Consider the following 14155-nt stretch of genomic DNA (forward strand, 5'->3'; position numbering starts at 1 on the left):
TGCACATCCACAAGGGAAATTCAATATTTTTACAAAGAAGGAACTGCACTCAACACATTTCTGAAGGCTACACACAATATGTTTTGATAAGAAACACTGAATGCTAAGTAGGTTTACAAAAAACCCTGCAGGGTATTTATAATTGAGTCTTCCCTGTTGTTACCTCGGCTCCACAGATAGCATGAAGAGTACGTGCTGGCTGACTATACAAGACAACCGCTGCGAGGTCAACATCAACGGAGCCACACTGAAGTCAGAGTGCTGCTCCACACTGGGAGCTGCCTGGGGCAGTCCTTGTGATCCCTGCGAGATCGGTCAGTTCATGCACAGTCCTCCAAACTTAAATGGAAAAAACTTTGAAACTGCACTGAGATTAGTGTTTAACAACCAACATAACCAGTGATGGTACTGAAATTCATATATGAATATATATGAAATTCAGTATAAAACAATGTAATGAACATATGTATACATACTCTATTTACATGCATTAAAGGTCATTATTACATCTCTCAATCCTCTCATGTCTCCTCAGATACCGCCTGCTCCCGGGGTTTTGCTCGTATGAAGGGCGTAATCTGTGAAGGTGAAAACATGTGATAACTTAATGAACGGTGACAAACCCGCAGTGCTTCCAAAATGCAACACCCATGAAATAATTCTACCTTTTTGTCCTTGTAATGTTCTCCCTGTAGATTTCTTGTGGAAAACAAATGTATGCATGTTTGTGTGTGTTTTCACCTTGTAATCATGGTTTTTAAAATGTCCTCGTCCCTGTAGACATTAATGAGTGTGAGGTGTTCCCTGGAGTGTGTACAAACGGCCGGTGTATGAACACCCAGGGCTCGTTCCGCTGTGAGTGTGCCGAGGGTCTCACCTTGGACAGTACTGGACGCACATGTGTGGGTAAGAAGATGATAGAGAAATCACACATCACAGCCAATGAAACTGTTATTTCCAGTAATTATTATGTGCCTAAACTATGAGGCTAACACTTAATTTAATAACCATTTTTTCTAGATATGCGCAGTGAGCAGTGCTACATGAAGTGGCATGAGGATGAGTGCGGCCAGCCGCTGCCAGGAAGATACCGTGTGGACATGTGCTGTTGTTCAGTGGGTGCTGCCTGGGGTATCGACTGCGAGGAGTGTCCCAAACCAGGCACACCCGAGTACAGGACCATCTGTCCCAGAGGGCACGGCTTCGCCAACAGAGGAGACATTCTGACAGGCAGGCCGTTCTACAAAGGTACCAAGATACCATGAGAGTTCAGATTTGTTGGTAAAAAACCAACATCACCAAAGTGACCACATCAGATATAAAGTCTAATCTGCCAAATTGTGTTAATGAGGTTTTGATTTAATGTTTCTCTCTCCAGATGTCAATGAATGTAAGGTGTTCCAGGGTCTGTGTACTCATGGAAATTGCAGAAACACCATCGGCAGTTTCAAGTGTCGCTGCAACAACGGCTTTGCTCTGACTGCAGAAGAGAGAAATTGCACAGGTATGAGAAAAGAACAAGTTTATTTAATTTTAATGAAGTATTTATATCACAATTAATAAAGCAGTTTGTGAGCCTTTTCAATGTGTGTTTCAGATATTGATGAGTGCCGAATCTCCCCGGACTTGTGCGGTCATGGTTCCTGTGTGAACACACCTGGCAGCTTTGAGTGTGAATGTTTCGAGGGCTACGAGAGCGGCTTCATGATGATGAAGAACTGCATGGGTAAGTTGGAAACAAATTAACACACACAACTGCGCACTGACATGATACAATCATATCTACACTGTGAAATCGCAGTCCAGTCTGGCAGGTCGCTAAATCATTTTTTTTTTTACTCCTCTTCCTTCCTCCTTCCTCTTTTCTGTTGACAGACATTGACGAGTGTGAGAGAAACCCCCTGTTGTGTCGTGGAGGAACCTGCCTGAACACAGAAGGGAGTTATGAGTGTGAATGCCCCACGGGACACTCGCTCACCTCCGATGGATCTGCCTGTGAAGGTGGATCATTCATCATCACTCACTCACACACACACACACACACACGCGCGCACACACACACACACACACACACTTGATGTCACACATCATGTGCAGCGCAACCAAATTCATTTGAAACCCTAGAGCACTTGAAATCTCAGTCACACAGTAAAATATGTTTTCTATAAACATTATTATTCTCGTGAATAATGTCTAATTGTCCATCCCTGTTTGCTGCAGATGTGAATGAGTGCCAGCTGAGTGACAACTTGTGCAAGCATGGCCAGTGTGTCAACATGCCTGGAACCTACCAGTGCTCCTGTGACACCGGCTACCAGGTCACACCAGACCGTCAGGGCTGCGTGGGTGAGTGGAAGAAACTTAAATTAACACCAGTGTTGGCTAAGTAGGAGGTTAAAATTAAATTCATTCATCTTTTTGTGTACTGACTTATTTTCACACTTCACCAATGAGTTTATAATCTAATTAGCCTTGATGTCTAAACTCTTAATTGTTTTTTGCAGATATTGATGAATGTACCATTATGAACGGAGGCTGTGAAACCCACTGTACCAACTCAGAGGGAAGCTATGAGTGCAGCTGTAGTGAGGGATACGCTCTTATGCCCGACCTCAGGACCTGTGCAGGTAATAAAACACAGGATATGTACAGTATATCTGTATTTCAGTTACATAAAAGTAAGAAGTATTCTACATGGTGTTGCCAGATACAGCATACTGAACTGAGTTTCTGCTGTTTCCATCAGATATTGATGAGTGTGAAGAGACTCCAGACATCTGTGACGGAGGCCAGTGTACCAACATTCCCGGGGAATACCGCTGCCTGTGTTACGATGGCTTCATGGCTTCTATGGACATGAGGACATGTATTGGTGAGAGGAAAAGCAATACTTAGGACGTAAATGTATTTCTGGGAAACACAGGCTGCAGTTTTTTTCATTTTTCATACTTTTTCTCTCCACCACTCGAATGTATTTATTCAGCCTCTTGCACCTGATCTGTGGAACTTTCTCTGTCAGTCTCATTTTCTGTCTCTCTAATCTCTCAAGGCCTAAACGTTCACATATTATCTGTGTCTGTCATCTCTGTCTGCTCAGATGTGAACGAGTGTGACTTGAACCCGAACATCTGTCTCCACGGTGACTGCGAGAACACCAAAGGCTCCTTCATCTGCCACTGTCAGCTGGGATACTTTGTCAAGAAAGGATCCACGGGCTGCACAGGTACACACACACACACACACACACACACACACACACACTGTTGCTTAGAGGTCTGGGCCTCTATATGTCCGTATGAGAGTGTTGAGGCAATTCACCCATGCATACAGTAGTTCCAGGTCTACAATTTTAATTTTATCATTTATTAATGACTCACTGCTTATTAAGGTTGTCACGATATCAAAATTTTAAACCCTGATACAATACAAGTATAAAAAAAAAACCTACCTTATTATAATGAGTAAGTACTGGTACAGATTATAAACATGTGTTACTGCCTCTTTACTGGCTAAACGATCTATTTATCCCTCCAGATGTTGATGAGTGTGAGATTGGGGCTCATAACTGTGACATGCATGCTGCCTGCATCAACGTGCCTGGAAGCTTTAAATGTCGCTGTCGAGACGGCTGGGTGGGAGACGGCATCAAGTGTGTGGGTAAGTACATCTTAAAAATACCTTAGCTGTGATGTGAGTTGTAGATCAGAGAGTTTAAATGTCCAATATGAGATTTAAGACCAAATAAAGCTGTGAAACCAAGAATATTTGACTTTGTGCCCTACCATCAAGTTCTTGTTTTTCACATTTTTCTCTGTTTCCTGCTGTAGATCAGGATGAGTGCTCTGCAGAGGAACACAACTGCAACCCCAATGCAGACTGCGTCAACACACCAGGGTCCTACAGGTGTACGTGCAAGGAGGGTTTCAATGGAGATGGATTTTCCTGCTCTGGTAAGACTGCTGAAACTTTATAAATAAATCCTGGTTAAATACGAGCTACAGTACGGTCACACTGTGACTTTCATGGACAGTAGGTTTATAATGCACTTTTCTGATCTGTTTCAGACATGGATGAGTGTGCAGACAACGTGAACCTATGTGAGAACGGCCAGTGTCTGAATGCTCCAGGTGGTTACCGCTGCGAATGTGAGATGGGCTTCACTCCAACAGAAGACAGCAAGGCCTGTCAAGGTGCTGCACTCATTCTGTCGCTTTTTTTTTTCTCTTATTTTTGCTCTTGTGTTTTCATTCATGCATTGTAACTAACACTGTCTCTCTCTGTTGTCTTTGACACAGACATTGATGAATGTAATTTCCAGAACATCTGTGTGTTTGGAACATGCCAGAATCTTCCTGGGATGTTCCGTTGTGTGTGTGATGATGGTTACGAACTGGACCGCAGTGGAGGAAACTGCACTGGTGAGTCTACCACGACTGTAACTGTAGCCCAGAAATGAGTTCAAACAGTTCAAACAAGTTTTGTTGACAATAATGGCTTTCATTCATGCATCGTATTACTATTCAAAATTCTTTGACCAAAGATATTTAAGATATGCAAAAATGTATCTACTTTCATCCACTCATTCCCGTAATTTGTCAGTATTTGGAAACAGGGTCTGTTATCTGGTATGCGTTGCTGAACTTGTGTGTGTCACTGTGTGCTGCAGACATCAACGAATGTGCTGACCCTGTGAACTGCATCAACGGACTGTGTGTGAACACTCCTGGGAGCTACTTGTGTAACTGCCCGGCTGACTTTGAGCTCAACCCCACTGGAGTGGGCTGCGTGGGTTAGTCTCGCTTAAACTGGGTTTAAAACATGATGCTGCTACATGAATGTGAAAACTTTGTATATATATAAAACTAAAACTATGTGTATATGTGTGTGTGTCTTTCTCAGATACTCGTATTGGCAACTGCTTCCTGGATAGCTTGCAACGTGGTGATGGTGGAATCTCCTGCAGTGCAGAGATCGGAGTCGGAGTGACCCGAGCTTCCTGTTGCTGCTCTCTGGGAGGAGCATGGGGAAACCCCTGTGAACTGTGCCCTGCCCCCAACTCCAGTATGCAGCATAGCACCTAAAATGAACAATTGCTTACATTTTCTACTGCAAAAATGCACATCCACACTATGAAATGGAAAGGCACACTAACTGTATGTTCTCTTTCTTGATTGTAGCGGAATATAAGACTCTTTGTCCAGGAGGAGAGGGATTCAGACCCAACCCCATCACCGTTATCCTGGAAGGTAAACAGTCCAGATTTCACTGTTTTCCAGTGAGGAAAACAGAAAACTTTTGCTTTTTTTAAAGAATCTAATGTAATATGATATAAAATGTATACATCGGTGGCATCTATGAATCTAACAATGTGAATTGTTGTCTAGATATTGATGAGTGCCAGGAGCTGCCAGGTCTCTGCCAGGGTGGAAACTGTGTTAACACCTTTGGTAGTTTCCAGTGTGAGTGTCCAGCAGGCTACTATCTCAATGAGGAGACTCGCATCTGTGAGGGTAAGAACTGAAAAGTGTTGATGAAAAAATACGATGAAAAACACGTCATCCAGCTATCCAGTTGTATTATATAGAGCACCTATGAGGGCTCATATTTTGTTTCATATCTTTATTTGCAGATATTGATGAGTGCACAACCCATATTGGGATCTGTGGACCTGGTACCTGCTACAACACTCTGGGCAACTACACCTGTGTGTGTCCCCCAGAATACATGCAGGTCAATGGAGGAAACAACTGCATGGGTAAGTTGGAGAGACCACTCTTAGACTCATTATGTCCTCAAAAAAAAATACATTGTTCAGTTTGAAAAGGCAAACATTTTTAAGTGCTGGCTTCTTTGTTGTAATTCAGACATGAGGAAGAGTGTGTGTTACCGTAACTTTAACGACACGTGTGAGAACGAGCTGTCCTTCAACATGACCAAAAAGATGTGCTGCTGTGCATACAATGTGGGGAAAGCCTGGAATAAGCCATGCGAAGCCTGTCCAACTCCTGCTACCTGTGAGTATCAATAAATACACTGACACATAGTCTGAAAACATCTGTGGAAACATACTGTATGAGTTTATTACTGTCACTGAATGTCTCCTGTCCTGTCTGTTTCAGCTGAGTATCAGTTACTGTGTGGTAATCAGGCTCCTGGCTTCATCATTGACATCCACACCGGCAAGCCAATTGGTAAGGACAAAAGTGAATGCAGTACAGTGCAAAACTCGTACTCATCCATTGTGCTTTATAACAACCTGTGGTGTTGATTTGTGCAGATATTGATGAGTGCAGGGAGATCCCTGGTATCTGTGCCAATGGAGTGTGTATCAACCAGATTGGGAGCTTCCGCTGTGAATGTCCGATGGGTTTCAGCTACAACAACATACTGCTCATTTGTGAAGGTAAAACTCAGGCTTCACACCATGTTTTACTCTTCTGTTTTGTTTTTCTCTTACTGTGTCTTTAGCAACATGGAAATATAACAATATACTTTTTTAATTTGTACCTATTGTGAGACAATGTGCACATGATTGATGTGGGGATTTTATCTGTGCTACAAGTCATGGAGCTTCAGTTCTTATCATGGTCATTGTTATCTGTTGAGTCTACGGACTCAGAGACTCATATCCTCTATCCATAGTAATAAACAGAATGGCGTCTGCTTTTGTAAATACAAAAATACAGCTGCTCTGTGTCTCTTGGGGCAGGAAGTGTCTCTCACAACCTAAGATTTAGTGCTGCCCCTACAGTGACTACAAGACATATGTGTGACCCCATGTAACCCCCATAAGTGGCATGCTAGAATAGCATGACCTTACAATGATGGTGCTGCATAGATACTTTGATCTTTTATTAGTTTTTCTTCCTGTCTCGGTCTCATTCAACACACACACACACACACACACACACACACACACACACACACACACACACACACACACACACACAAAACAAGCATGCACACATTTCCCCACCAACACTGCGTCTCCACGTTTTTGACACTGAATCATTGCACACTTCTAGATTCCTTAAACAGTACAGAGTATATACTTACTGCCGGCACAACAGCCCCATGCATGCACATACATATATACACACACCGACACACATAAATAGTTTTACACTTACTCACAGGCCGAGAGGCACTTTTACAAGCAGTCCACTCAGGGGAGTTAATGCTGCCTTTTCCCACATGAATTATGCCCTTGTAAAGTGTAAAGTATAGTGGCTCTGAATGGAAGCACCTGCCTGGACCTTCAATCATCCAGAAACTGCCAGCCACTATCTGAGCTGTGCCAGAGCCAAAATGGAGCCATTGTGGTTTTTCTCCCGCTGTCCACAAGCTGACTGCCTGCTCTGACCAGACAGTTATGGAGCCTGTGATTGATGTCCACTATTTGCCTCTTTCTTCCTCCTGCGTAGATATTGATGAGTGCAACAGTGGGGACAACCTGTGCCAACGCAACGCCAACTGTATCAACATTCCAGGCAGCTACCGCTGCGAGTGCTCGCCAGGCTTCAAACTGTCCCCTAGCGGGGCCTGTGTGGGTGAGTCCAGCCTGTTGTCACAGGCATGACTGCGGTTTTCCATCTTAAAATACCAGGGATGTAGACGGATAGACTAGACGGATAGTGTTGGTGATATGAGGAAGCTGTAAAAACACTGACATCCCTTGTTGATGGAATGGTTTTAGAAGCTAGTAGTTTAAATCATTAATCAAAGAAAAAAATATATTCCCAGTTTATTAAATGTTAGAATTTGTTGCTTCTGTGTATTTCATATCATTGTATTAATATATTTAGATACTGGACATTTTTAATAGTTAGGTTTAATAGGTTTAATAGTTACTATAAAATAATAAACAGATAAATTGATAGCTAAAATAATTTGTTACTTGCAGCCCTTATATAACACATTAATATTTATCATTTCTGTTTCTCTTTCAGACCGTAATGAGTGCCAGGAGATTCCTAATGTTTGCAGCCATGGGGAGTGCATCGATACACAGGGAAGCTATCGCTGTCTCTGCCACAATGGCTTCAAGGCTACTGCTGATCAGACCATGTGCATGGGTGAGAAACACAATCTAAAACTAGACTAATACACAAAACACTGTGTTGTATTTAATAGTGCAGATAGAAGTCACACTTTTTATACTTGAATATGTTTACCGTCTCTCCCCCTTTAAATGTTGTTATGTCCGTGTGAATTGTAGATATTGATGAGTGTGACAGACATCCATGCGGTAACGGTACCTGCAAAAACACAGTGGGATCCTACAACTGCCTCTGCTTCCCCGGTTTCGAGCTGACACACAACAACGACTGCATGGGTGAGCATCGTTTTTACTGTTGTGTTGTGCAAAGGTCAACAGAGATTTTAAAGGTCAAAGTCTTGACACAGGTTTAGAGGTCTTATTGTTAAAGATTATACCTATAAATTCCAATAAAAACATGCTGCCCTTTTCTGTAGCAGCATTACATTTGGACAGACATGAAGTAAAATTAAGCTGTCTTTTGACTTTTCTTTGGCTTTATAGGAAAATGTATCAGAGCGTATTTAAAACTGTGTCTTTGAACTTTGGCGGTGTAACAAAGAAAATTATACACAAGCCAGCCTTTTTCGAAAAAACTCTTAGTGCCAGGAAAAACATGAACTTCAAGCTTCAAAAAAGTCCTAATCCTCTCAATGTTTATCTTACAGACATAGATGAGTGCAGTGCCCTCCAGGGCCAAGTGTGCAGGAATGGACGGTGTATCAATGGACTTGGCTCTTTCCAGTGTCTTTGCCATGAAGGTTTTGAGAATACTCCAGATGGGAAGAACTGTGTCGGTAAGTAATAATACAGTAATATGCAGGACAAAATTGAAGGATATTTATGAACATAAACACACATTTTCTGATTTGTGCATTGTCTGATTTTTCTTACAGATATCAATGAGTGTGTGAGCCTACCCGGCACCTGCTCTCCAGGAACTTGCGATAATCTGGATGGATCTTTCAGATGTATCTGCCCTCCTGGCTATGAGGTGAAAAATGACCAGTGTATAGGTAAGACACACACACACACACACATACACACACATGCAGACATACACACATATACAGGGATAGATGATGCACTTGAGCACAGACTAAATGCTCCATGTATACTCAAACCAGGGTGTCCGAGCCATCGGCTCTAACACACATACTCGCAAGTACACCGCCTATCCTCTCACCTGCCCTCTTTTACACTTCCTTCCCAGATATCAATGAATGTGATGTGGAGCCCAACAACTGTCAGTTTGGCACCTGCACCAACACCCCCGGCAGCTTCCAGTGTACCTGCCAGCAGGGCTACGTTCTCTCTGACAACAAACGGCGCTGCTATGGTGAGAGAAGCTGTTAGTTAACAGTAGGCCATAGCAGACAGTGTTGATGAGTGAATGTGTGACATATTTTATCTCTCTTGCTGTGGTGGAGTTTCTGTGTACTAATGAATAACAGATCAGAGACTGTCCGTCTACAGTCAAACAGGAGATTTACTGAACCTTTTGTTTTCTTATCACAGATACCAGAGAGAGCTTCTGTTTCACCAAATTCGAGGCAGGTAAATGCTCCGTCCCCAAAGCTTCGAACACCACCAAGGCCAAGTGCTGCTGCAGCAAGATGCCTGGCGAGGGCTGGGGACTTCCCTGTGAGCTGTGCCCACGAATGACCGAAGGTATGTAACACACACAGAAACACATACAGCTTTAATTAAGACATTAAAATGCACACAAAAGACATTCAAAAAAGAATGAAACTGACCCCTTTTTTGGTGTGTCTTCAGCTGCTTTCAACACTCTGTGTCCCTTCGGTCACGGAGTCCTGCCTGGACCAGGCGACGCTCGTGAAGGTGTGTGCTGAAATTTGGTGTCCATTGTGGAGATCTTGGGTCTATCTGGAACATGTGCTAACTTTTTTTTGCTCACTCTAGATATGAACGAGTGTCTGGATAACCCAGGAATCTGCCAGAATGGTATCTGCATCAACACAGATGGTTCGTTCCGCTGTGAATGTCCCTTCGGATACAACCTGGATTACACTGGAGTCAAATGTGTTGGTGAGATGGCACCTGAAATTAAAGTATAACATTTTCATATGGTTAATTCAGTCAATAAAGAAATTAACTTTGGAATAAAAGGAGAAAGTATTTGAAGTATTTATCTGCAGTTGAGCAGAAATCAAAAGTCAATGACTTTTTACTCTGACCTCTGGGGGTCTTTATTGCTATGTCAAAATTATCTTTAATTGCCTTGTCCCCTGTATCTTTGCTCTTTTTCAGACACTGATGAGTGCTCCATAGGAAACCCATGTGGAAATGGAACCTGCACCAATGTGGTGGGAGGTTTCGAGTGTTCCTGCCAGGAGGGTTTCGAACCCGGACCCATGATGACCTGTGAAGGTCAGACACTAACACATTAGCACAGGTACTATTAATTATTTAAAATAAAAGTAAGTTAAACTAACCTGTCTCTGTTCTTGACTCCAGACATCAATGAATGTTCCCAGAATCCTCTGCTGTGTGCCTTCCGGTGTGTAAACACCTTTGGTTCCTATGAGTGTATGTGTCCTGCTGGCTACGTGCTGAGAGATGATCAACGCATGTGCAGAGGTGATTTCCTGTTTACAAAGTGTCACTCTTATCGTCTGTCATCTCTGATTCATACTGTTTTTTCTGTGTGCTGTATTAATTCTGGGACACCCCTGAAACAGGATTTATCAGATTTAATTTTAGCTGGCTGTTATAGATTTACTGATTATCTGTTTCATTGTCCCTCATCAGACCAGGACGAGTGTTCTGAGGGTCTGGACGACTGTGACTCCAAGGGTATGACCTGTAAGAATCTGATTGGTACCTTCATGTGCATCTGCCCTCTTGGCATGCAACGCAGACCAGATGGAGAGGGATGTATGGGTGAGTAAAAATGTTTCAGCTGGTGTGAGAGGTTCCCCTCAATTTTAACCCAATATCTGCTGTTGTTACTGGATGTATCTGCCTCTTCAATCTGTTCATCCTTCCATCTTTTGCTCTGTATACTGGCAGACCTGAACGAGTGCCGTGCCAAACCTGGCATCTGTAAGAACGGGCGTTGTGTCAACACAGTGGGAAGCTACCGCTGTGAGTGCAACGATGGTTTTGAGCCGAGCTCCACTGGAACCGAATGTATTGGTAAGATCACTACTGCTAAAGAATGTTGTCACAGAATGAAAGCATCTTTATACATTTAAATTCACTTGATAAATTGCATGTTGCTTTATCAAATAAAAGTCCATTTCCAACCTTTAACACCTCCTTCGTCATCCTTTCCGTTAGACAACCGAAAGGGCTACTGTTACACAGAGGTTCTGCAAACAATGTGCCAGCAGTCATCCACCAACAGGAACAGCGTGACCAAGTCTGAGTGCTGCTGTAACATGGGCCGAGGCTGGGGTTCACAGTGTGAGCTCTGCCCATTGCCCGGCACCGTACAATACAAGAAGATGTGCCCACTTGGACCTGGCTTCACCACAGATGGTAGAGGTGAGTAGCACAGTAATGATACCAAGTGAAGTATAGCAAACACCCAACAAAACCTTAGTTACAATAACATAGACATCTTTTTTTTTTAAACAAATCAAGTTGAGGTGCATCTTTGTGACTTTCTAAAATGTCACTGTTTCAGATATCAACGAGTGCCATGTGATGCCAGATCTGTGCCGAAACGGTCAATGCATCAACAGTATCGGATCCTTCCGCTGTCAATGTAACGTGGGCTACAAAGCTGACTTCACTACAACCTCCTGTGTTGGTATGGCTGATCTCTAGCATGTTTTATAGATATTACATATTGCTCCAGAATTTCAGCATTTTTTCAGTCTTTCATCATCATCATCCCTGCTCATGTTCCTGAATTTTCCCTGCCTGCAATTTTCAGATATGGATGAGTGCGCCCTGTCTCCGAAGCCTTGTAACTTCCTGTGTAAAAACACAGAAGGCAGTTACCTCTGCTCCTGCCCCAGAGGCTACAGCCTACAGCCGGATGGAAAGACTTGCAAAGGTACGTGGACTTCTAATTTGTTTGTTTGTGGGTTGTTTCATAACTTTTTGATGATTAACCATGTTAGTAATATTCTTATTGCCCTGAACACACTGGCAGTTCTAGGTTCTGTTTATTATTATAGTATATTATAAATGAAATATTGCTCTCGTATCATTTTTATTAACAAGCTTTATGGTGTTGAGGCTTAATGCCTCTTTGTAATTTGGTTTTGATGGGCGTTAAGTGCTTTCTTCTTTCCCTCTAAGATCTTGATGAATGTTCGACAAAGCAGCATAACTGCCAGTTCTTGTGCGTCAACACCATTGGAGGTTTCACCTGCAAGTGTCCCCCTGGTTTCACACAGCACCAGACTGCCTGCGTCGGTAAGTAAAAAAAAAGGAGAAGATCTTTGTTAACATGCACTGAAAAAAACTGTCTTAAAGAACTAAAACACACACAAAAAAAAGGCACATTTCATTCAAATAAAATGTCTTTGCAGACAACAACGAGTGTTCCGGTCAGAACAGTGCATGTGGTTCCCGTGCCTCTTGTGTCAACACGCCTGGTAGCTTCAACTGTGAATGCTCTAAAGGTTTCTCCTTGGACAGCACAGGCATAGAGTGTGAAGGTGAGCAGGCATGGTAACTTTTACATCTATCTGTCTGTACGCATTTTTGTCCTTCAATTTTTCTGTTCATCCGATCGACTTCACGCTTGGCGCACATATTGCTGAGGACCTAAGAAAGCACGGTGCCAAGATTAAAGTTGTTTGGACAAGCTGTCTCACCTTTTCAATTACAAAATCACAAAAACTTGGAAAGGCTTCCACTGAGGTGTTTGTGATTGAGGTAGCGGACCCTGAGTTGCCACTGTGTCACAGCTAAAAATGAGATATTAAAACTCTTGATCCTCCTCAGATGTGGATGAATGTGGCAGTAATCACCGCTGTCAGCACGGCTGTCAGAACATGCTAGGAGGTTACCGCTGTGGCTGTCCACAGGGCTACGTTCAGCACTACCAGTGGAACCAGTGTGTGGGTGAGTTACACTGACTCAGTCTGTAAGATGACAGTAATGAACATGGAAGATATCAGTACACAGTAGTTAACCTTGAAAATTCATTAAGGTTCTTCATATGTTGATGTCTTTTAAGGCTTAGTATAAAACTGCTACAATATGCTTGCCTAATATAATTTTATATAAAGAAACGTTTGGATTAATTCAAACAGATCACATTTATCCTTTTTAAATTACTGAATATACAATAATAATATAATAATAATAATAATGAAAATTTGAATGATCATAATAATAACTGTTTACCTACGTTACAGAAGGTGCTGTTTCGATGCTAATTTTGATTTTGATATGAAAAACAGATTTCAGGATGATTATATTTGTAAAAATGACTTGACAGTCCTCTGAAGCACTGTGTAAAAACAAATATGAAACAGGAAGAAATATATTTTAGGATTTGTTTCATAAGTAACTTCCTGAGAGATATCAAAAATATGTTTCTCCTTTAAATATTGATGGCACACATACTGTATCACCTCCTAACGCACTATTCTTTCCTCTGCAGATGAAAACGAGTGTCAGGCAGGAACTGTCTGTGGCTCTGCCTCCTGCTACAACACACTGGGAAGCTTCAAGTGTGTGTGCCCCTCTGGCTTTGACTTTGAGCAGACCGCTGGTGGCTGCCAAGATGTGAATGAATGTAGCACAGGCAGCAACCCTTGTATCTACGGCTGCTCCAACACCGATGGAGGCTACCTGTGTGGCTGTCCTGGAGGTTTCTACAGAGCTGGACAAGGGTGAGGGAACAAATGAAACTGATATTTCTCAAGTGAAAAGAGGTGACACTGCAATTTTTTTCTAAACCCTCTTCTTGTTTTTATACAGTCACTGTATAACAGGCTCGGGTTTCTCAGGCCAGTTTACGGAGGGTGACGACGAAGACAGTCTGTCTCCTGAAGCCTGCTACGAGTGTAAGATCAACGGAGGAGGAAAGCCTGGACGACACAGACGCAATGCTGATGAAAATGAGATCACCCAGGTACGTGCGGTGACAAACTGCTTCACAATGCTTGTCACAGTTCCTGTCAG

General features: G+C 42.6%; 1 protein-coding gene across 1 annotated transcript in view; it reads left to right on the top strand.

Annotated features, from left to right (window-relative positions):
- Positions 1–14155, top strand: part of fbn2b (fibrillin 2b) — a 62354-nt gene that overhangs the window by 45000 nt on the left and 3199 nt on the right. The window contains exons 21-64 of the mRNA XM_019256853.2: positions 177–314; positions 536–586; positions 781–906; positions 1021–1248; positions 1379–1504; positions 1598–1726; positions 1876–2001; positions 2221–2346; positions 2505–2627; positions 2747–2872; positions 3098–3223; positions 3535–3657; positions 3828–3950; positions 4065–4190; positions 4296–4418; positions 4667–4789; positions 4900–5061; positions 5178–5246; positions 5385–5510; positions 5630–5755; positions 5865–6014; positions 6120–6191; positions 6278–6403; positions 7425–7550; positions 7950–8075; positions 8219–8335; positions 8707–8835; positions 8935–9054; positions 9252–9377; positions 9557–9709; positions 9818–9883; positions 9965–10090; positions 10313–10432; positions 10520–10642; positions 10814–10945; positions 11075–11200; positions 11345–11551; positions 11694–11819; positions 11946–12068; positions 12317–12433; positions 12550–12678; positions 12968–13087; positions 13632–13863; positions 13952–14105. Of these exons, the coding sequence (XP_019112398.2) occupies positions 177–314; positions 536–586; positions 781–906; positions 1021–1248; positions 1379–1504; positions 1598–1726; positions 1876–2001; positions 2221–2346; positions 2505–2627; positions 2747–2872; positions 3098–3223; positions 3535–3657; positions 3828–3950; positions 4065–4190; positions 4296–4418; positions 4667–4789; positions 4900–5061; positions 5178–5246; positions 5385–5510; positions 5630–5755; positions 5865–6014; positions 6120–6191; positions 6278–6403; positions 7425–7550; positions 7950–8075; positions 8219–8335; positions 8707–8835; positions 8935–9054; positions 9252–9377; positions 9557–9709; positions 9818–9883; positions 9965–10090; positions 10313–10432; positions 10520–10642; positions 10814–10945; positions 11075–11200; positions 11345–11551; positions 11694–11819; positions 11946–12068; positions 12317–12433; positions 12550–12678; positions 12968–13087; positions 13632–13863; positions 13952–14105 (5672 nt within the window). The remainder of the gene's footprint in view (positions 1–176; positions 315–535; positions 587–780; positions 907–1020; positions 1249–1378; positions 1505–1597; positions 1727–1875; positions 2002–2220; positions 2347–2504; positions 2628–2746; positions 2873–3097; positions 3224–3534; positions 3658–3827; positions 3951–4064; positions 4191–4295; positions 4419–4666; positions 4790–4899; positions 5062–5177; positions 5247–5384; positions 5511–5629; positions 5756–5864; positions 6015–6119; positions 6192–6277; positions 6404–7424; positions 7551–7949; positions 8076–8218; positions 8336–8706; positions 8836–8934; positions 9055–9251; positions 9378–9556; positions 9710–9817; positions 9884–9964; positions 10091–10312; positions 10433–10519; positions 10643–10813; positions 10946–11074; positions 11201–11344; positions 11552–11693; positions 11820–11945; positions 12069–12316; positions 12434–12549; positions 12679–12967; positions 13088–13631; positions 13864–13951; positions 14106–14155) is intronic.

This window comes from Larimichthys crocea, chromosome XVII, assembly GCF_000972845.2.
Source record: "Larimichthys crocea isolate SSNF chromosome XVII, L_crocea_2.0, whole genome shotgun sequence".
NCBI classification, from domain to species: Eukaryota; Metazoa; Chordata; class Actinopteri; family Sciaenidae; genus Larimichthys; species Larimichthys crocea.